General features: G+C 37.3%; 1 protein-coding gene and 1 long non-coding RNA gene across 8 annotated transcripts in view; both read right to left on the bottom strand.

Annotated features, from left to right (window-relative positions):
- LOC106164491 (segment polarity protein dishevelled homolog DVL-3) overlaps positions 1-24139 on the bottom strand; it is a 77795-nt gene that overhangs the window by 24978 nt on the left and 28678 nt on the right. For 4 of the 7 annotated variants that reach the window (XM_086995107.1, XM_086995106.1, XM_086995111.1 and 1 more), the window contains 3 exons: positions 21653-21739; positions 18873-19011; positions 18562-18655 (listed from right to left, as the gene is read on the bottom strand). In XM_086995107.1, coding sequence (XP_086851233.1) covers positions 18562-18655; positions 18873-19011; positions 21653-21739 — 320 coding nt within the window. Of the gene's footprint in view, positions 1-1661; positions 2459-18561; positions 18656-18872; positions 19012-21652; positions 21740-22361; positions 22942-24139 lie in introns of those variants that run through there. The other 3 variants (XM_086995112.1, XM_086995108.1, XM_086995109.1) reach the window with 3 other exon arrangements.
- LOC147759819 (uncharacterized) lies at positions 3161-18340 on the bottom strand. The gene is made up of 2 exons (XR_015331007.1): positions 17705-18340; positions 3161-3357 (listed from the first exon to the last, which is right to left on the bottom strand). It is a non-coding gene; the product is annotated as an uncharacterized LOC147759819 (long non-coding RNA).

Here is a 24139-nt window from a genome sequence, read left to right as displayed (position 1 = left end):
GGGAAAAATATTGAAATTTTAAATCATTCTCTCTCCTTATCTACCCTTTCTCTCTCTTAACACATACTCACATATCACCAAATGAAAGCAAAACAAAACTATGTTTCTACTTGTCACACATCCATGCATCACACCAATCCACAGTTTCCTGTTGGAATCTGTTACATATTGACAGCCTATAAAAAGAGGAAAAGTAGATTTCCATCATAGAAAAAAAAATATGCATGATGGTGATAAAATCTTGCTTAAGCCAATTCATGATTCAAGTGAAATCAAAAGAAAAAGAAAATAAGAAAAGGGGTTAAAAAAATCTCCATGCTGTCACCCTCTGTCACCTGCCAAGAGATATCGACAACCTTCAGGTGTAATGAATGAGACGGGATGTAAATTTCATCCACTTCGGAAAACTTGACACCCTTATCCTACACCAGACTCCCTGCTATTAAAATCAATTTCCTCCACAACTGAGGCAATGGATGCCAAATAACTTACAAAAAACATGACACATGGAAGAAACAGTATTTGTATAATAATACTCACATGATTCATTATCTTGTAAGTGTATAAAGAAGAAATAATTGGGATCGTAACTTGACCTGTTTTCTCTGTTACTGCACTATATTTTACCTTACAAAACAACCCAATAAGATACTATGTGGACAAAAACTTTCTTTTGTTAAATCACCTATTTTCAGGATTGAAATTATCTTAAAGTACATAATACATGTGACACATGCCACGTCAGTTATATATCAGTGAAGGAATAAAAATTGATTGGCCTGTATCTTATTTCGACAGCAACTGAAGTGCATCATAAAGACCACAGCTTGGATCTTGCGGCAAGTCAGCACATAATCTATAAATATTTTCACATTTCCACAGCATGGCAGCTGATAAAACAAAGCAATTTGCCAGCTAGATCAGAAATAAAACTGGTCAATTCACAAATAACACACAGACTAGAGTCCACACCTTCTGCTGTGTGATAATTTCATCCTACATTTTTCAGCTATCCTATAGACAGATGGTCCAGACTTCTTTTACCACCCAAATCAGGCTAATTGCTCACATAGGTCATTCTATTCAATTATATCAATCTTATGGCTACTTAAAAATTAGGTAGCCAAACTGAAAAAAAAAAAAAAAAAAAAAAAAAATTGCCTCCATTTTACGAGATATTTGCTCACAGTCCCTGGCTTTGCCCAAAACTTACTTGATTTAAAATAAATTTGCATTACACGCACGGTCTTGCCTCAAAGGCATTGCCTGGTACCTTCCACTTATATTCAAATTATACTATTGAGGGGCAATAATTTGGTGTAAAAAGTGAGTATTACATGTCTACCTTTAGGCGTTAGAACAATGGTTTGGCCTGAAAAAGAGATGCTATTGTGTGTCAAATGAACATGTTCAGCATGGAAAATGGAAGATGAAATACATAGCCTAAAAAAACTCATCTGTGTAGTCAACATACTTGGTAAAAGAATTTAAAAGTAAATCTCTTCTGTTGGATTCCTGAAACAAATGAAAAATCTACAAGGTAAAATGAAAGGTGTTATAAATATTGTATCATTCACTTTGATTCAAGAGTGTGCTGCACTCCTGCTGCCCCCTATGGGCCAATTCCTGTACTTAGCCCTGTAAAGTGAAGAGCAACTTACCAAGGAGGATTCCGTATTACAACGCATGAGAGGACCTGGGTACGGCTGGTCCTTGTCTCTGCTCCTTTCGTAACATATCCCTCCATCATACCACGACCTGCGTATGTTACTGTCTCTGTCAGCAATGTGACACTGCTTGCACTGTTTCTGTGCGAACACGTTGTGATTGCGCGCGTCCTGGTGCGAGTTGTAACACCTGCTGCAAGAGTCCCACGTATCGTAACTTCTGTGACAGTACGTGCAATGATGCGGGGACTGATAGCCATAATCATAACTCTGTCTTGTTTTAGAATGATTATTCCCCCTATGGTTGAAAATACTCCCAAAATCAGAATCTGACCAATCATCATCTGTCGTTTCTCGGGGAAGCTGAACCACCGGACATTTTGCCGGCCGCAGTTTTGGCGATAATGGCACAACGGGGCACTTTGCCTTGGTCAGTTTTGGAGAGGTAGGAATGAGAGAAAATTTGTCCTTTTTTCTCAATTTTGGTGACATTGGAACAACGGGACATTTTGCAGGTCTCAGTTTAGGAGAACTCGGCACCTTCCCAGGATACTTGGCTGGTAATTTTGGTGAAGGTGGCGCCGAAGGTATGTGATGATACATGGTGTGCAGTTTTTTAAACCTCAAAACACCATCAGTGCAAAGTTATACATACTTGTTTATGAATATACCTTTCTTATCATGTCAACTATATTTGTTACTCCATATGTTCCTTGGTCTTCTATTCGTGTAAAATTTGAAGTTATTTTTCCATCAGAATTACTCAGAATCTTCAAAATATGGTTGTCACAACCTTCCTAAATGAATCACAAAGAATGCTCCCCATAATCCACTGTGAATGCAACATAGAGACCTCACAAATAGCACCTATAATATATATATTTCAATCCTTGTGTAACAGACGCATGAAAAATCAAAAAGTCTGGACCAGTTTTTCCCCGTTCATCTTTGGCATTCACACATTTCCACAATAAACAGTGATCTTATCAAGACATTAGTCTCCCTTCCTCCTTCTCTCTTGGTTTTGGCTCTCTCTCTCCAGGAGTTGGCAGCTCTAAAATTTGGCAGTGTTACACCACTTAAAACCAAGGGTAAATTCCAGCCTCGGCAGGTTTCTAGCTAGAATGGTAGCAGAGTGGAATTCTGGCCAGTCCTATATAACAGCTCAGAGACGGGGTGTGGTACTCCTAATAACAGCAGTAAATTTCAAACTCAACCAAATTGTCTGTGTTACTCTTCCTTTAAGATCCTGACTAGGTCTGTTGGGGTAAAATGTTAGTATCCAGAGCCAACTCTGAAGGTTCCAGAGTTGTACTTTCTAGTTCCCAAGTCATACAGAAGTCTCCCATGCATAGCAGTGTCCATCCAACACAAAAATAGGCAAAAATTCACGGTTTTTGCTCTCATATGTATCAAAGTCTACAATGCCCAACTACATATATTCCTTGTTGCACTGTAAAGTCAGGTATTTGATGACCTGGTCTAAATGATGAACCAGGCCCACCTAACGGCAGTGGAGGTGCATGTCCAATAAAACCACCACTGTGCAGGCTGGATATGTTTATATTTTTCACCTGTCCTGAAATGCGCCTTTTTTTATCTGCTACATATTTTCCTTACACTTATCAGTTTGCACAAATAGTTTGACCTCTGACCTCTGTCTGTGTCTCTCAGCAGGTTCCCTTTACAGCTGAAATTGATCTTGAAATTAACAAGTCTGAGAAATGTGCGCTGAAATGTACATACATTTTTATGTGTATTTCTGTTCTCAACATCACCCAAAATTTACATTTGTCAAGGCACCTTAATAACTTCAGTAATTTTCAGATAAAAGTGATAACAGCAGAAAAGTCCAACCCCCAAAAATGATTCTGCAACTTGTTGATGCGTAACAGTAGAATATTGAAGAATCTCTGACATTTACAGGTACAATTTGTCTAATGGAAGAATTGATAATTGGGTAGAACCAATCTATATTGGTGTATCTTCTGACACCTGCCTGAGTGATATACAGAAGCCCAGGTGCCTCTAACACATTCCTATGATAACAGAAACACACACTAAGGTTTAATAAAGTTTTGCACCATCAGTCCCCCTTACAAATATATTTTTATCTAAAATCATATTAGAGCTAGTTCATGGCGTGTATTAAAACTATTATGTTGTAAGTAATCTTAGTCAACAAGATTCTAAAGGGGAAAAACTTGCCCAATTAAACAAAAATATTAACCTTTAAAAAAAATTAAAATAAACTATGCATAAAATCATATCAAATCTAAATATTTTTCTAAAATAAATACATCTCTACTTGACCAATAAATCAACACTGATGGTACTGCAAATTCCCCAATTTCCTTTAAGAAACCTACAACTTCCCGCCTGACCTTGAAGTGCACTGATACATTACAGAAGTTGATGCAAACTGACAGTTATCTATCTCCAGTACCTTCTGGTGCGGCACACACAGTAATAAGCGCCTAACTTAACATTACTGAGAAGGATTAGTACTGTACTTAATCTGAAAGAATCATTGCATGTAAGTCATCTATGTAAATGTTGAACCCTGTGATTTCAAGAACAATGACACTTATTAAACATTAACTCAAATAACTTTACTACAGCATGTTGAATCTTATGCCCATTCTTAAAAATTAATTTTTCTCTCTTTTCTTCGTAAAAATACAGTCTAAAGCTATAAATTCTCTTCTGTTTTAAATTTCCTAGAAATACCGTATAAACTGAAAACCACTGGCTAATCTCACAATCCCCAGGTTGCCAGTATTTAGCTCTCTGGTCCCCTCAGAGCTGCTTGATGGATCAATTCGCTTTCAGTGGATAATGGGAAATTGATCAGAAGTGTCAAAGTTACTTTCTCCCCTTTCTCACAAAGTAGTGCTTATTACTGAAAATCTGATGTCTTAGGCCCCATTCAGCAACGGGTTAACTTAAAATGGTTTAAGACTAAGGAAAGAGAGTGGGAAATTTGACTGCAGGTGGGTGCAGTCAAACAGTCACTCTTATACTAAGTCTTAAAACTAATCATTGTTGTAAGAATGCTTTGCTAAATGTGTACCAAGTTACTATACAGCTTGACAACAACTCTCTCTCTACCTTTCTCATCCATCCCCCCTCCAACACACAATTTCATCAATATATCCTGTATTTGTAAATGCAATTCTATTTCTTTCCCTACTTGCTTTTCAATCAGTTTTTCTATTGCAGACTGACCATAAATTTTGCCACAAACTCTCCTGCCATGATTATCCCAGTATCCCTGAATTTCCTTACCGACTTGGCCAAATAATACCTTAAGATCATACATCCAATGATATGTCAAAGTTGTTCGCATGATCCAGATTTCCCATACAATTACATATCAACTTTCCACTCTCATGGCAAACACCAGAAAATTCAGTATTGCTAATAAACAGATCTCCTTTTCTTTCACAGGTTATACTTCAAAGCAGTTTGTCTCACTTTTCCAAGAACTGTTGCTTTTTCCTCTCCTTTGGGTTGACCATTCTCCCCCTTCTTTCACTGGCCCAATTAGCCCTACTATCCCTACTAAGAGAAAGAACCCTGTTTATATGATCCAGCAGTTGATGGTAATTTCCAGATATCTCCAGTGCTGTCTCGCTTCAGTAACAACTGCTTTTCCAAGTGGTACAGCTTAAGGAACAGCAAGCCCAGAGCTGGCGTTTTTCTGTGGCTTTGAATTAGTACTTAGCCACAACAAACAAGCAGCACAGTGGATTCCATGGAGAGACCTGTAAGCCTGCTGACATCAACATAGGTGACCCGTAAGGGTTTTTGACATTGTGTCATCCGGTGATGTAAGAGACCAGTGTAGTAAGAAGGGAGGGAAATGAATTAAGTGATAAATAAGAGGAGCAATTTGTAACTCTTGAAAGAAAAAATTCCCACAAGCAGACTCCCCATCTTGCATTAGCATGCAATATCAACCCACTAATAACAACGCTAGTTCTAAACTGAGGTTTGATCATCAGAAGATGAGATAAATAAAATGGTTCCCCCTCCCTTAATTAATAAAACACAATGAAATTAAAACAATAACAACAGCAATAAATTAATTGGAGATTTTGAGACCAAAAGTACCCTTCCAGAAATGTGAATTTTGACCAACATTTTTATAGAATGGCTGTATCTGTCATAATTTGTCATCACCAACATCCAGTGCCAGCAGGTGCTTTACACACAAAACCAAACCCAGCAGAAACTGTCAGTTGGTTCTGATTTTGCTGGTATACCTCTTTAAGTCATTCAGCCAGTACAAGGTGCTGTATGAGAAACAAATGCCCCATCAGCTGTTATACTGCAAGCTCTGAAGGCAAGTTCTGAATTGCAGAATGCCAGCCAAGTGATACAGGCCACATCTTCATTGGGGCATTCACAATCATGGAAAAGAGACCGGTGTTTCCCTTCATGTTGTCCAGTTTTGATGTCTAAAGTGTGGTGGGGTCTCTCTGGTCTCCAAAAGGAAAAAATCCATCAGTCTTTACATGACTAACCATTCAAATCATGGTTCAAGTTCTATGGGTTTTGAGCCATATTCTTGTGAACTACATATCAGAGATACCGGAGCATCAAATCCATCAATCCGCAGGGTGCATATCCCACCCAGGTGTTTCATAAAGTCAAAACATTAAACTGTATATGCTTATAACGCAGGATGGCTTTGCTGACTTTTATTCTTCAGGGAAAGCTGCTATCCTATGCCAAAATCCATCAATCTGTATTCGGATTTTCAAAGGGGAGAGATAAAGTATGAAATTTTGACATTAGAATTAAGCTTGTCTTGATGCTCTTCACAGTTGAAGTAATAAAACATCCATATTATAAAGCAGTTGGTCTTACTGGTGACATGCTGGTTCCTTCCTGACAGTAGAGCTCCAATCATGTGCCACCAGCCATCAAAACACACTCTTTTTCACAGGTAACTATGACATCCACCTTACCCTTTTGCACGCAGGGTGTCATCCTGCTCAGCTGTTTCAGAAAAGTTCACCGTCACACAGTATTCATGTTATAAGGCCTTTATGTTTTTCTGCTCACATGATAACCATTCTACCTACCAAAAAAAGCACAGCGTATCCAGCACCAGCAATGATTTAACAGTCTGAATGACTAAACGCCAAACTTAACCTCTACATACGGGGTGCCATCCTGTCCAGGTGCTCTGTACCTTTATCCCCGTTGCCATGACAACTGTCTATGCTACAAGGCTCTGTCCTCTTGTTGACATGCTGATTCTCTACCTGCCAGAGGTACTGACATGAGTGATGACTTCCTTTGCCTGGTGAAGTTTGTGTCACTATTCCAGATTCCACAGACGTTAGACAGACAAGTCTCCTTGTTCATTAAACCCTTGTGGCATTCCAATGCCCTAACATTGAAGACTCCCTGATTGGTGTTTGTCCTTGTCCATTTGTTTTACATGTTTTCTTATTTCTCTTGCATGTCACCCCCTGCTTTTTATCCCTTCTACATGATATAACTGCTATTACTATTCATTTATCACATAAGTGGGTTGTTCTACACTTTGTACATGACATAATTTACCCTTGTTTTTTATCCAGATGCATTAAAATGTCACGGTTCAAGACAATAGAACACTACAAGAGTGTACAACTTAAGACTTAAACACCTTTGACTATTGTACTACCACATATACATATGGAATGACGTAACTTTCTTTAAATTCAAGCATTTATGAGTATCATGTTAGCATTAAATATGTGCCAGTCTATATGCGCTTGTTGATAAATAATGAAATGAATAAGAGGGAAAGACACAAACACAAATACTACACACATTTTTTAATTTATATAAAAATATTTACCACCAAGAAAACCCTGTTTCATCATGCCACAACTATATTATGAGCAGGTGTGCACTTCTTAGGCTGTATTTCCAGAGCTTTTAGATCAATCTATCCCCGCGGGGAGTCTCACTAGATTACTGTCAGATAACCCCGCTTAAATGTCCGTCCCGCCTACTACAAGCTGTAAGGGGGTAATTAACTTTCGTGTCTGCTCGGCTGACAGCTATTTAGCGTGAACCCCCAGGGAGTTAGGTCGATCTAAAGTAGATCGATCTAATCTTTGGAAATGGGGTCTTAAACTACGCCAGACCCAGTTTAGATGTGACGTTCATTTATCTCCTGATCACAATTGGGTGTTGACACTCTTTGGTTCTCTAACACTGTTAAATAACACTTCTTGCTACGTTCTAAACACATCAAGCACGCAATCCTCACAAACAGTCTCAGAATGAAATCCACAAACAGAATGAACTCTACAAGCAAAACTTGCAGTCTACAAGTCATTTATCAACAACTTATTACAAAGATTTAAATTTTCTTGAAGTATCCTTTGTACTGGTGTTTTATGAGGACATGTGATCCAGACTGTGTTGTATTTCAGGGTTGCACATTTTCTTAGAAGATACAGCTAGAAGCCAGTCTGTTGGTTCAAGATGTGCTTTGTCCAGATAACTAGCAACATGTTATTAATGCACATATCAAAAATGCATTTTCTGTGTTGGTTTTTGCTTGAGAGAACTTTTAACTAGAACTACAAACTGTCCAAGTTCCGTAGTACTACAACAAAACTACAACTAAAACATATATATCAACCTTGCTAACATCAAGTCTACGGCAGAATAACCTATCCAGAATAACCTTAGCTTACTTTGGGAGGTCTCTACAACCATCAGAAGGGATTTTAGAAGTCAATATGTTTCCAATCCAAAATTAGTACAGAAACAATTAATATAAGGACATGCAAACAGAGGCCCCCTCTTCACTGTTGACGATCATGTCCAAGGTAATTAGCTTTGGTAGCATGGCACGTTTTAAACCTAAAACAATCAAACCTGTGTGAACACGGCTGTGTCTTTTTTTTTTTTTTCTTCCTCTTTCTTTCACTCCTCTCTCAAGCCTTTCTGTTAAGTCCCAAAACTTCTCTTATCGTAATCATGGATTCATAACTGTAGCTTAACTTCCATAAAAAAACCTTCCCGTTAACACAGCCAAGGAAATAACTGCAGCTTGCAGAGTTGCGTCACAATCAGAGCAGAAGCCGGCCCACTGTCAAAAAACACATTTCTCTCCCCTAATGGAACAGCATGATGTCTGCTTATCTACAGATATTGTTTCTCTGGCTGCGACCTCACCTTACTGGAGCAAAAGTTGCCATTTTTTCTCTCTGCGCGCTTTTCTACGTTCAACCTAACGGGTCATTGTCTTCAGGCATTTATTTTTAACACCACCAGATGAGGTAACCCGAGTCTTTGCTAAGCTGTTTTTTTCTTTCCTAGAGAATGTTCTTTACTCATTATGAAAGACGTCAATTTTACATCACATGTTATTTGAATCACAATCCATTTTTATGATCTTAAAGAGCTGACGTGAGTATTTCAGGATTGGTAGGTACTCTTAGTGATGTTCTGCAGTGGCACATTTTGAAATCAATTTCCCTTCTGCCTTATTCATTAATTTATTTATTCACTTAATTAAATGTTGCATCATGATCCCTGCCACCCATTTTTCCTTCTTTTCTTCAGCAGATTGGTTTTATACTCCAACAATGCACTGTGTATATCAATTACAACACTTAGATGCCCTTTTCAAGACCCATGCTGGGACAGTATTTTCAATTCCATTTTTTGTCAGCTAGCAATAGTTAACGAAGTATGCTCTTTGCATTGTTACGATACCTCTTCAAATGCTGCAATCAGTAATGTGAAAAAAAAAAAAAAAAGATTGAAAATGCTAAAAAAAGTTCTGCAACCTCTCAAGTGCATCTCCAATAATATGTGCTCCAACGTAAACTACTAAAAGTTATAATACAACCAAAATGCACTCTATTTCATAGGTAACTACGACTTCACTAACCTGAATAATAGGTTGCAAAAACCCTTAATATTTCAAAACAAAAATTTAATTACACTTGCCGTATCAACTCTTTTTTGTACAAAAAAAAGTATCCCTTTGTCTCTTTGTGTTATGATTTTTACCCATTATAATTTAACTTAAAAAAAAAAGTTTGAATAACTGATCCACTTTTCTCTAGAAAACATAATAATACACATATTCTATATTTGTCAACCTGAAAGGTACCCTCTGATGATATCTCTCCACTGCACCCGTTGACTTCTCCTCTCTGTCATAATGTTTAGGTGAAGCACCTTTTAAAGACTAAAAAAATCAAGTGTTCCATCTGATAAATGGTACAGATCTTGAACCTTGGCTAAGTTTATTACAGTTTATTATAGTGAAGCATTGACTGGGTACCTCCCATCCTTTGTCTGTAACTGACTTTCACACATAACATGCCTTATTTCTACTAAGAAACACATTTTGCTATGGTAATTTGAGAACAGATCACATCTCGTTTTTGCTTCTCAGCTAGTTGTTAACCTTAGCAGTGACAACATTATACCAGTATATCATTCCTTGCATAATAAATGTATATTATTCATTACATAACTGTTATCTTGGTATATTTTTCTCCACCAGCAAGTGCCAGTAACCACTGAATTTTGCTCAATGACTTCATTTAGGAGGCTTGTAGATTCACCTGCAGGTGATCAATTTCACGATAACTTTTAAATTTTAGTTTCCATTCCACCTTTTCTTTAGAATGCCGTACTTGTACAGTTTCAGCAGGTTATATCTGTAATACATTCCAGTCTTACTTGTAAAAAGGACCACATGAGAAACATGCCAGTATTTTTTTTCCGTAACATTTCTCCTGAAATTTTTAGTGACTTGCAGTCCCACTAAATTGCTTTAAGAGTTTTATAAGGAGGCAAGCAAAATTCTCATTTTAAAACTTTTTTCTGTCAGTTGGGTAAAGAAGTGTTAAAAACGTTTTGCCCAAAAACCTCTTGCTACTGAAGAAAAGGAAATAGAGGGAAGTGGATTTTGAATCACACAACCTCAGCCTCATAACATCTGACCATTACACAAGTTATTGCAACATCCAAATATTATGGATTACGCAACTATAACCTGGGATTGTTTTCTCAGCAGCAAGTACCAACAATTCCTGCATCTTGTCTGATGAAGTCTCTATTGATTTAATGCTAGCTTATGCAAGGCCAGCCTGATGACTTCTCTGGGGTCTTTAGGAAAATCATTTGCCCGCTTTTCTTGCGATAAGATCTCTCTGTAGATAACATCATGACATGCTACGCGTACTGGCGTCAATGGCCTGTGATGTCTTAGAAATAAATCACAAAAACTGTGCTGTCTCCTTTTGGAGTAGGCTTGGCTATTGCATCACAAAATTGTTAAATCTGTCAGCCAGTTTTTGCCAAGTGCATTTATATTTTACTTCATGAGTGCCCATTTAAAAAAAAAATTTTTTTTTGTAGGGCTTTTTCACAGGGTAACACGTGCTGTAATTCACTTAAATTTGAAAATTGTTTTGATCTCTCACCAAAAAAGGTTTCACCCTGTTTCAGTATATGTTAGCATCCAACTTTTGTCAGTTTCTAAATGACTGGACAATCCTTATGCTTAATCTACTTTCTGTCCAAATTAATTTCCCAGAATCCCTCACAGACCTCAAATCTGTAAAACCCAAGAGATTTTTCAGAAATGGCATAATTATGAATTCCACGCAAAGCGAAACCACAAAACTCTCAATCAGTATTCATGTTTCTGCAATAACCATCCATAATTCCTCTACAAAACAACAACACTTAATTATAAATGGCAGATCAATAGAATGACAACTTCACTTGAATTAATTACAGTGTACACTGATACTTAATTGGTTCCGTTCACAATTAAATGACGCCTCAAGCAGTAGTGACAGAAATCTTAGATAGCACCTAAAAGTATGATTTTCCACCTGCCTCCTCTTGCAAGGTTCTCAAAGCAGGTGAATAAAAGAAAATACACACTTCACATAGAAGATTCTTAAAATCAAAATGATAGCCTTGTATTCTTGGGATTCAACGGATTCCAAAACTTTTGGTAGCTTTCAAGTACTTGTTAGATTTCTGACATTCAACCTCTTCTCCAAGGCTGTGGTATTTCTATCACTGAAACAACTCCCGTGTTTTACATATTTGAAACCCCAACAACCTAGAAACTTTGAGATCACTTTCACTCTAAGACCTTGCCACACAGGAGAAAACCACACATTTAACCTTGTCATTATAGAAAATCTGTCTATTTTACAAGTCTACCTTGCAGGAAAAAAATCTCAGCACACCCATTACCTCGTTCTCTAATTCAATCTGTGGCCCACAATAAGTACACATCCCCGTGACCTCTTACCAAACTGACATTTTATAAACAACAATTTTAATAAACGTGTCTTGTTAATAAAACATGAAAAAGACGATAAGTAAATGGGTAATCAAATCTATCTTGTTTTTCTAATGCTAAAATAAATGACCTTCCATGATCTGACAATTCATTTCATCTGTTACCCTGAGTTTTGTCTTCTTGCTATGTTAAACCTCTACTCCCAGTCCTATCGCCATACTACCATGGCTACATCCCTGTCCAACACATCAACAGCACTAAATCTCCCTGTTTAATTTCAGCTGATTTCTCAAAATATCCAATACACAGACGAGACACTGGGCTGGGGCTTGCGTGCGCCTTAAATAACTTACTTATGAATTAATGATAACCTCCATCCAAATATTTGTGCTGCAGGGCAGTTTCTGGATTAAAATCCCTTAAAATATTAGCAACTTTGATGATAACCAATGGTCACCTAAATCAGTGGTCACTCACTCTAGTGGCTACTCTAGTGGAACATGAACATCAGAACTGATGCAGAAAGGGCAACCAAATGTCAATTAAACATTCCAGGTTGTTGTCCATGTTAACAAAGTCCTTGTTGACTAGGACTAGGATTTACAGAAATGTCTATATTCTATATTCTGTTACCTTGTATCTTTTTTTTCTTTTACAGAGGCTCTTTTAAAACCAATCTATAAGGAGCCATTACAGTCACTCCAAAAGGATCAAAAGCAAGTTTCATTTGAGAAACTGTCACCGTTTCATCATCAGGTTCTATATCTCAGTTTTAGATTTTCAGATTTCATTTCTCCTTTTTTCCTCCAGATTTTCTTTCTCAATCCTATCCTCATATCATATCCCTCAGTTTTATCCTCAGAGCCTATTCCACAGTTTTATCCCTAGGTTCTGTTCCTCAAATTCCTTCCCTTACTTTCATCCCTTGAAATATTATCCTCAGATTCCGTACTCCTCGTCCTCAGATTGTAAGTGAAAACTTCCAATTCCAACTTGCATATAAATGAAAAGACCTACTCCATTGCAGTTCTGGATCAGATAAGCTGTCATTAGTTTCAGCTTCAGCACAGTTAAGTTGTCATTTGTATCAAAAATGTCTTCATTTTCCACAGTCATCACTTTCAGCTCCATCAACTTCAAAGACATCAATTTCAGACTCTTTTGAGGCATAAAAATTGTCATTTGTTAATCTGGAACTTCATATTATGGCAAACTACTGTCACACAGTTGGTAAGGACTTTCGATATTTCTCTTTTTTTTTATATTTCTCCAATCATAAGTCGATGTCAACAAGTGAAAATATGTTTTTTCTCCTGTATACTGGATTTTGGCAATGAATTAGGGAATATAAAGCGACATATGCCCAGCTGGGGAGAGCGTGTCTCCCATGTCGTGATCACATCAAATCTCTCCACACAAAGTTCACACCTGTCAATCCACAACCACCACGGGTGAAAGTTGTCAAGGCTGAAAATACTGAACGTAACTTTCAATTTTTCATCACATTTGGGACAAATGAAAAACAAAATTATTAAAATGAAGACTTAAAATTATGGGGGCCTCTTCTGTTCAGATCAAATCGCTATTTACATAACCTGAAGTTTGCTCCAATTTTCCTTTAAAATAATTTCCCCATATATGTCTACAGGGAGCAAAAATTCCTCTTAACTCATATTACCAACCCCCCCCCCCCAAAAAAAAAAAACAAAAAACCTAAACTTGAATATTTCCTCAACTGTGTACAAAGCCTCTGTTGAATTACTTATTAACATCTTTCTTAACTGTATCATTCCGTAAGAAACTAATCTTCTCTATATACAACTATCTCATAATGTCATTAGGAGAACAACTGAAAATAACTACAAAAAATCAGGCATCCACGATGTACATCTTTACATCTACAATATACCCACAACTTGCCACAATTCTCGTAAATATTCTTTTTCAGTCTCCCAACTCCAGTTCCACCAGGAATTCTCCTATATATATACTGTAGTGTACTATACAACACTGGTCTGCCTACCACACAGCAGTTGTTACTATAAGATCCTCCGCACACTAGAGTTCTACAAGGAAACTACATCCTCTGTGCTGCATCACCAGACCTTTCTCTCCCTCCCATCCAGTTGTTATTGCGATTCTCTGCAGTTGTTATGATCCAGAGGTACCCACAAGCTGGTGTGATGCTGATACAGGCGGTTGGTCAAATAGGCAGGAATATTGGTCAAATCATCAGTGCTCAGGTGCAGGCTGGGCCTCCTCTTGTTGATCTTCCCAGAAGTTGTCAGCGGGGTCTTAAAGATCTATTGAGCAGACCCTTCCCCCAGTATCATCCATGTGCGTCCGTCCCCACTTCAAAGATACTCCTTACTGTATCCAAAACAGCAGACGTTCTGATGAATTTTACTAAAAATCACCACTTTATCTCTTTTAGGGCTTCAACTAAGCTGTCCCCAAACTTTAAACATTTTCCTCTTCAAACTTGCAATTTTTCCACGTTTCACCAATTGTTTCACTACAGGGCCCTACCCAAGTATAAGAATAGGGGTGCCATTCTGCATCCTCTCTAGGGGCCCAGTGTAACAGCACAGCTAAAACAAACATGCCCTGGATGCTGGATATGCACGACCATCCACAGCCTTTTAATAAGGCAGGGAGGAAAATCAATCATTTTCTTATTCTGGAGGCCAGTGCTCTTGCTGCGTATCCAACCTCTAGGTAGTTGGGTGATGTTTGATGAAATGTTAAGTTTAAATCCACATTTCCAATGTTCTTGGCTTCTTGGGGCCAAATCCTTGTTGACTGCTTCATTACAGTATATGGTATCTGTGGAGTAATTTAAACTGACATTTTACCAAACAAGTGTATATGTGTGTGCGTGCACGCATGCATGTACACATGCACTAATGCACATGGGCATTTTAAGTATGTGTGTGCATACATACTACAACAAGAACACACATATTCTAATTTATGTGCCTATTAAAATGCCTTATGCATTCTTCAAACCAAACGTGAAGATGACATTCCATGTTATTGCTTACTGATCCAACATTTCTTATTGCAGACCATACTGGACTGAACCCGTACTTTAATCTATTGGTTTCTGAAATCGCTCATGCAGAGCTGCTTGCTGTGAGGTTTCTGAGGAATATTTCTATCAAGATTGATGATTGCTTTCTTGGTGAAATATTTTCTTGGATCAATAAGTTCACTTTCCCTCTCAACATGGGGTGTGGAAAAATTAGTGTTGCTTTTATTTTTTATCTGCTATTTTGTCTTAATAATACTGGTGTCAAACTCATGTTCAGTGCCTTAATCTGATAAACAAGTGTAAACTTATGAACACCAAACAGTTCTTTTTTCTTCAAACAGCTCTGTTTCCTCACATATTCTCCATTTTCTTGTTTGTGCGTCAAGCCATATCAAAACCAGAAGTCTGATCTTTGCTCCCTCCTTCAAGAAGTTGATTCAACACCAAAGAAATGATCTCATAGAAACAACAGGCAAATATTGTTGTTTCCTCATTGAGGGACAAGGACATGGAATAAATCTCCACCTTTTCCAACCTTTGGCTCTTACTTTCCTTTCCATAACAGTCCTATTTCCGTGCTTGTTTTTGTATAATCAAACCCAATCAGCCGAGCTTGCTTTTATTTGTAACCTATTGCTACAAGACCCAAATATGTTTCTATCTTTAAATATTCTACATGATTTTCAGGAAGTTGGAATACACCCATGGGGATATTTTTCTTTCATCTTTTTAAAGATGGCAGACAATGTAATGATATCCATAATTGAAAATAACATATCCAGAAACCGTATCATGTTTAGGAACAACTTAAAAATGTCAGATATGATTCTGAAGTGACCTTTGGGATACATTTTCCAATATGCATCATTAATTCAACTGTTTTTTAAACACCTCTTTGCTATCTATTCTTCAATAGAACCATAAACAAACAATATTAATATTCTATCACATCTCCAATCTGCAGTCTCTTTCTCCCTGTATCTCCCAACAAACAATTTGTCCTAGCTGTGACATAAATAACCATAAAATAGTTTACAAGATGAATCGGCCATTTCCTTTCCTCTTTTTTAACTAAAACCAGGTGTGCTGCCATGTTGAAAAACACAAATTCTAACGCTCAATTCAGACCAGGTCATTTTGGATTAGAAACCAGCGCAAATTGTGTCCGAAGACTAATTTAATTGATATTCTCAGACATTCAGGATAGCATAAAGTGGTCCAAGTCCACACGGACTTTGAAATAAAGACACCCAATGTACAATAATGGTGGTAATCTAAGTAAATTCCGGTTCTGCACCACCTAACCCGTTTTTACTGATTGGATATGATGGAGATGATCTTTCAGAGACAGATTTTATGAGGCTTTCCTCGCCCAGTGATCTCCTCTAATTAACGTCAGAGAAGAGTTGAGGCTGTGGGAGGCTCCTTCTCTCTCTCTTTCTCTCTCTTTCCAGCGTTTCTGCCGAGAAGCATAAAAGGGAGGTAGCTAAGAATACAGCTATTATTGGTTTTGCAGAATACAAATTGTGAAATAACTTTTTTTAGTATTCTGTAATAAAATTTAGATATGACTCTGTGAATGTACTTCTTATTTGTAAAAATTGCAATATCACTTCACTTTAAAGAGCAAACATGAAATGTCAAGGTGATTTATAAGTACTGCATTTTTATGTGTGCCACAATGCTCCAGGTACAAAAACAATTGTCATTTTAATTGCAATGTTTTAGGTACAGAATGTCAGACATCTTTGAAAGAAAGTGCTGCAAGGCCTGCCAAAATTTTCCTTTGCACTTCAACATGGTCACACTTTTTATTTTTTCAAAGGGAAGAAAACCACATTCAGTGGTATGAAAAGTACACCTGATTGTGAACAACATTTTTCTTCCCAAAGTAAAACCTACAGCCATCCATTAAAATCACTCCAATCCTGACCATCTGCTATTTTTCTATCAAACAGGCTAAGTTGGCTGCCATCGAGCACAAACTCATTTCCTCTGGCCTAGTGGAAAGAAGTGGTCTTATAAAAACCAATTTGCCCATGTTTTGATTACAAAACAAGTGACCACGCGGAGATAACTGGGAACCATATCACGCAGTTAGCTATCATAATAACCTTCAGCGTCTCAAAATAGTACCATGTTAAGTCGTTTTCCCTTTTCATTACAAAAAAAAAAAAAAAAAAAAAAAGAGATGAAGAAAAAAGTCTCAACCGTCAGACATGCTTGGCTTGAAGTAAAATACATGGCAAAAAAGGGTCTGTTTTAGCCCTACCCCCATCAGAAAAGACCAGAAGTGAAAAAGAGGCTGATGTATCTAGAATCAGGAGAATACTGTCCACCATTTTTTTTAAATCATTTTTTATGCTCCATATCATCCAAATAACACAGCAATACCAAAGATGGTTTGAATTTTAATATGCTGGGATTCATGCCATCGTATCCAAAATTTGGAAACAAGGTGGTACAATTTTCATACAAAACAATGACTCCAAGATTTCTGACAATGCATCAGGAAACTGTCCACCATTTTGGTTTTCTTGCAAGGTGTTCCTGATCTTCAGCATAAAATGTCCATACAGGTCATCTCTCATCATAAGTAGATATACATAATCCGCAATGACATCATCACAACAGAATCAATTCATACAAACGGTATATGGTCAATGTTAAACAATTGTAGCACAAACAAGTAACACTCACCTTGGCCTCTTCGGTGCACCTTGAAGGAGAGCAATTACAGCCTAGTATGTACATTATGCTGGTAGAAACTGACATCACTCCACCATCTACAGCACAGGGTGATAATACAATACAGGTTGTCATGGGGAAGTGGTTACAGAACAGAGCTGTTGTTGCCAGGAATACGCTGGTCAGAATAAGGGTTGCCATGTGAATGTGGTTACAGGGCACAACACGAGAGTTTACATCTATGAGGTATATTCGCTGAAAAGTGGACAGATAAATACCCATGCTCTTTCTCTCTCTCACACCAATACACAGAAATGCATGTGAAGCGCGCGCACACGCACACAGCTACTCCAAGGATGCAAAATTAAATTTTAGTAAATCTTCTCAACATCAGTCACACTCAGTTGGTCAGTTATCTGCTTTAAGTCCTCCTGAAATTGTTTGCAAATAAATCAACAGAACAGGTTTTGTTTTTCATTCACGGCAAAAGAGAAAAGCAACATGGAGGAGAAAAATCAGCTATCCTTGACTGGTGGTGAGACGGCTGCTTCCTCGTCTGCTTCTGTGTATGTTGATTGTGTGTGATTGCAATATGGTGTATAGTCAACTCCCAAGAAACCAACACAACAAATGGTCAACATTGGAATGTGCAATATTTCTGCTTGTGAAAAAATTTTACTTCACATATTGGCATATAAAATACAAGAAAACAAAAAATTAATTTCTGATACAATATCCTCTAAAATGTAAAAAATTTATAAATGCCAAATATCATCTCTTTTTCTTGGCTTCAGATCATGCCACAGACACACAGAAATATACCACATTGCATAGCTGATGCCAGATAAAGAATTCAGGGCAGTACTCACTCTGCTGATGGGGGGCATACGATGTTTCCGTTTCCGCCGCCGATGACGACCATATTTTGATGACCTACTTGTAGCATCTGTCATTGATGAGAACCTGCGCAAAAAAAGAAGAGAGAGAAAAAATTGTCACTGTCAAAAAAGTCCAATGTTGTTCCTTTTAAAATTCAAATCGAATACTCGATTTTTTTGTAAGATAAACATTATTCTCTATCAAACCCTGTCCAAATTACGCTAAGAAGTCTATGTTATGTTAAGAAGTCTACTTAAGAAGTGTAAATTTCTTATTTTACCAGAACACTAAAATAACTTACCTGCTTGAAGCATCATCTTCAGAATCGAAAAAGCTAGTGGTTTCTATATCACTTGTGATGACTGACGACGACGTCTCATAACCATGGCCTCCGCCTCGATGACGCTCGTGCTTATTGTGTCCATTTGTAACTCTTGTGACTGAAAAGAATAGAAAACAATACTGGATAAGAATTCAGCACCAACTGACAAGACATGGGAAGTAAGCGAATTCAGAAAATAAAAAGCATTGCATTTTGTGATCTTCGATGTGTGTGAAAAAATTCAGGAAAAAATTCTGTTTAAATTCAGTATTGATTAACGACCATGTGAGGGTTGAAATATACAGCAGTTTGCTTCTAATATATTTTCTAGTCCAGTGAAGCTTGTTACAGCATTGATTTTCTTTGAGAAATAATGTAAATTTCATGCATTTCATGATTTGCATTTGTATTGCAAAAGGAACCACAGTGAGGGTCAGGGCTATCAAATACAAAAAATATATTCCTCCAACTGAAAAACAGAAAAATGCTCACTTTATTTAATTTTTAGTACATGAAAACACAAGACTTTTTTCTTTCCTTTTTTATTTAGCTTCTCTGAAATCATTGAACTCTTAAGTCAGCTACTCCTTCATCACAGAGTTGCTACTGTTTACTTCACTTTTTTTTTTCAAAATCTATCTTATCAAAGAAAAAAGACAGAAAGCAAGAAAGAAACCTGAGACCATATGTTGAAAGCACCCTCACGGCCATAAGCACCTAGCTGGACACATTGTAACAACACTGTGTTTATAGATATCAATCCCTGAACCACCACAGCCCCGAGGGGGAATTCAATCCCAATTAGTTAAAAGGTCCCTCTGCTCCCTATAGGGGATATCGCATCATCTAATGGAATAGAAGTATGTATCAAGTTTGATAGGAGGAATTACAACAAGAATCATTCAGGATTCCCTAGCTGAAGTTATAATCTATAGATTTTCTGACAGAATTGGCAGTTCAAGTGTAGCAAGAAGAACAGGTTTCTCTGGGAGTATTATTATGAAGGATGCATCAAAAGTTGAGAAATTGGTTGGTTTCAGTCAATCTAACCAGAAAACCTTGGTTTGTGACAGTCAATCTTACCAGAAAAGCTCAGGTTTCTTTTGGCTTACATTTATGCAACACAAAATATTCGCAAGCAGTTCTTTTGTATGAAATATTTCTTCAGCCATTTATTTCAAGAATACTGGGGAAAAATCACTTCATAGAGCAAAAGGAAATATATTTCTTTTTTTGTTTTTTCAATTAGTGTCATTTTTTTCCAACTGCCATAAAACAAGTAAGCTAAACAGAAACCAAGCTTTGAAGGGAACTGATTGATTCTTCCTTCTTTTTTATAATTTGGAAGAAAAAATTATGGTAGACAAAACAAAATGTGTAGCTGAACTTGGGTCACCAACATGGTCAACCACTGCAGTTTATAAAGAGAGAATTAATCCGGACCGTAGGCAAAAGGAGAGGGTGGTGGAGACATTGACAGGGTTATCCCAAAGAATTGCCCTTTTGGCCAGAAAAGGTCTGCTGTGGATGAAAATCTGAACTTGGTTCTATGCCATTTCAAAAGTTGGGTCAACTAAGACGGTGAAAAGGTCCACTTTTTCACAAAAGGAACCCCACCCCAAAATCGTTGGCAACACATCTGTTGCTCCTTTCCACTCAACACCGCCAAGCATACCCCCCACCAGGAAACCAATTCTCCGTAAAAAAATAATCAACTCAAAACTTTTGATCTGGCTCTAGCATCTAAGACCACAACTTGAAAAACGATTAATGCGCTCTTAGTGTCTCATTATTTAAGACCAGAGTGGCGGTAACTCAAGATCAAAGTTTGTACATTTTTCAGAGTGTTTCAATTCTACATTTTTTTCTCCTATGGTCACTTGTAGGATGTCAATGCTACAGATGATGTTCAATTGGCTTGTAAGTGTGCTTTGGTTAAGTTAACAAACAAAATACACTGGTCTCTTTTCCCTTACTTTACAATGTACTCAATTTAATTTTTAAAAAGCATGCAGATTAAATTTCAGCATAATAATTTAACTTTGGAAATCAAAGTGTGATAAGCTTGCACATTAGTATATGTATTAAAGTACATGTGAAAACACTCAAGCACATACACACATGTTGAATTGATCAATTGCAGCAGTTGAGACAGCAATGTTCAGAGAAATACATCACAACTACTGCAATCAAACTGTTGGCAGTTGTCATTTCTACAGTGTCTGCTGTTTGTAATTTTGTGGTGATATGTTTCCATTTACTGCGCTATGTGGTAATTGCTATTGTTCTCATAATGTCAGTTGTCACTGTAACTAACGTAGGTTGTCACAGTTACTGTATGCTATGCTCGTTAGGTAAACTGCTACTGACATTGTTCACTACATGCTGTCACACTGTTTACAATGTATGTTGTCTTTGATATTGTATACCGTTCTCTCTATGTAAGTAGTCATTGTATTCACAATGGCAATTGTTGTTGCTATTATGGCATATACTCTACTCAGGTAGTTATTATATAGTGTACTCCACTGTGTACTATTGTCATTGTTCAGTCTAGTTATGAGTAATCAACTGTATTGAAGTTGTTCTTGTGTAGTGTACCCATTACGTAAGTTTAGTTGTCACTGTTAGTGTATACTGTACTCACTATGTAAGTTGTCATTGTTATTGTATACTGTACTCACTATGTAAAGTTGTCATTGTTATTGTATACTGTACTCACTATGTAAGTTGTCATTGTTATTGTATACTGTACTCACTATGTAAGTTGTCATTGTTTGGCCGAGTGTCTCTGGGATGAGTTATAGACTGTCTGGATGAAGAACGCACTTGCTGATTTTGACGATCTAAAATGCAACAAAGGTGAAACAAAACTGAAAACACTTAAAAAGCACATGCACCATGCCCAAAAACAACTTAAATCAGCCAGGCATATTCAAAACAAATTACCGTTCTTTAAAAGAAAAGTAAAATGCACACAGTGCACTTTTATAAGATACAATTAAGAATAAAAACTGGTACAACATTGAGACAACAATTTAAGTTCACATTTTTTTTCAAAATTCATGCACATGAATAAGCAGTTTAAAATTATTCAATTTATAAATTCAGTGTACAGTTTAGATTAAAACAAAACATTCTGGGATAACATGGGTCAGACAATTAAATCAAACACACACAGGCGTAAACATAAATATGCCCACACAAACACAGTCACAAACATGCACAAAAATCTTCAAAAAGTAAAAAGACACACCCACAACTGCTCTCCCTCTCTTTTACTTACTGGCATCTCTTTCCTTCTTCCCCCCTCACCTCTCTCTCTCTCTCTCTCTCTCTCTCTCTCTCTCTCTACCCGTCTTCTCTTTTAACAGACACAAAGTTTCAAAACCACTCAAACCTCAATTAAAATTGGATGCCTTGCTCCCTTTCCCACTTCATACCATTTTCTTTTTCCACTCTACTCACCTTTGATAAGCCTCAGTGCGTTCCCAAACATCACTCCTAAAGGCATTGTACTTCAACCAAAGACTTTTCTCTTAATTTTTCTCTTAATATACAAGTATAACTTTCTTATAACAACTTTACTAACAGTTCAAGTTAAACTCTATTCATGTAATATCTTGTAAACTCTCCTCAAACATATTGATATTCCTCATCAATTCCCATTTCATCAGTATCCAGAGGTAAATATCTCCCCCAATGTGTCAATTTCACAATCCTAGAATTTGTAAATTTCACGATAATCCTCGTCAATTACAGCAAACCTCGTCAATTACAGCAGACATGTAGGTTTCACAGCCAGTGTCTGGTAGAAATGTCCCACCTGTCTACCTCCCGCGAATTGTGTCCCGGTCCAAAACTGCACTGAACCACTTACGTACCCTCTTAAACAGGTGAGAAAATAGTTTTGTTGGATTTGTTAACATTCAGTTTGAAGAATATTCATTTTCTTTTTGGGGATCCTACTGACTATTTAGTCTAAATTTCATCTTGACTTGTTCACAACTGAAGTTCATGCCAATCTCCAAACAGAAACTTTCAATTATACTAATAAGTCTTATTATTATTTATGATCAAAAGGACCATCTTATAATAACAATCACCATTCAAGCCACTTTATATTTTTTCAAATAGACAATTAAAGAGAAGGTAAAAGGAGGATTCTCTGATCCTTGCTGAAGGCCTTGTTCATTTCATTATAACTATTTATTATTTTTTTTTTTTTACAAAATACTTATTTCAAAACCCTTTAATTTAAAATAGCCCCCTTCTACATCTGTTTGGGACCCCTGTAGCAAGAGGCTCCATGCACCTTCACAAACTATTGGCAACAATTTCCCCATTACCCCCACACAAAGCCAGTTAGGTCAATATTTTGATTTTCTCCCCATGTCTGAAAGGTACGGAATCGATTGATTTCCCATTATTCCCAGCTCCTCCTAATAACCATGGCGGTCTGGTTCATTCCCCATTTGTAAACCCCAGTTCGAAGAGATTAACATCATTGATTTTATTTGTTTGCAGTTGTTGACTTTGATTGGGACAAACAATAGGAAGGAAGGTATAATAAATTGAGCTTGCCCTCAGACAAAATTGGGCATTTATTGGAGAGCACTTATTGGCCAGTAAACATCAGTTTCCCTCTTTTTGTTTGTGGTGTGCTTGAAAATGAGGTACAAATGAAAGATTTCTGAAAATATTCCTATTGCATCATTATTGTATAACACTTAATTCCAGAATTGAAAACTCAGGTTACAAATGATTCAATTTCAAGGAGTGGAGATGGTGGGAGTAGGGACGGGAAAGATAGAAGGGGGCTGGATGGCGGGAGGGAGGCTGTAAGGCACAGGCTGTTTTTCGAAATCTCACCAAAGTTTCCAAATATTGTTGCAGTAATTCGGCCAGACTCGAGCCCACTTTCCTCCATTCCCACATTTTTACAAAGCACACAGCCATTTAAATCCCATCCCATGGCCCTGTTATTTTACCCTTAGAAATTCACAAGCTCAGGTATGCCGCCTTGTTTTCTTTTCATTGAGCCCAGCATTTATATCAAACAGAGAGAATTCTCAATGGCCGGATTTGAGGAAAATAATCAAGCAGGAGAAATTAATAACCCAGAGCAAATGACCATGAACCCTGCGTCTGTCCAGCTGGTCAGTTTATTTAATGAATGTGTACATTGGACATATTACGGAAGTGATGGAAATATTTGGGGATGGGGGAGGAGGGGGAGTGTTTGG

The sequence above is a fragment of the Lingula anatina genome, chromosome 9 (genome assembly GCF_051362555.1).
Source record: "Lingula anatina isolate TDL-2025a chromosome 9, LinAna3.0, whole genome shotgun sequence".
NCBI lineage: Eukaryota > Metazoa > Brachiopoda > Lingulata > Lingulida > Lingulidae > Lingula > Lingula anatina.
The sequence above is the reverse complement of the archived record's forward strand: the minus strand, read 5'-3'. Positions and strand labels throughout refer to the sequence as shown.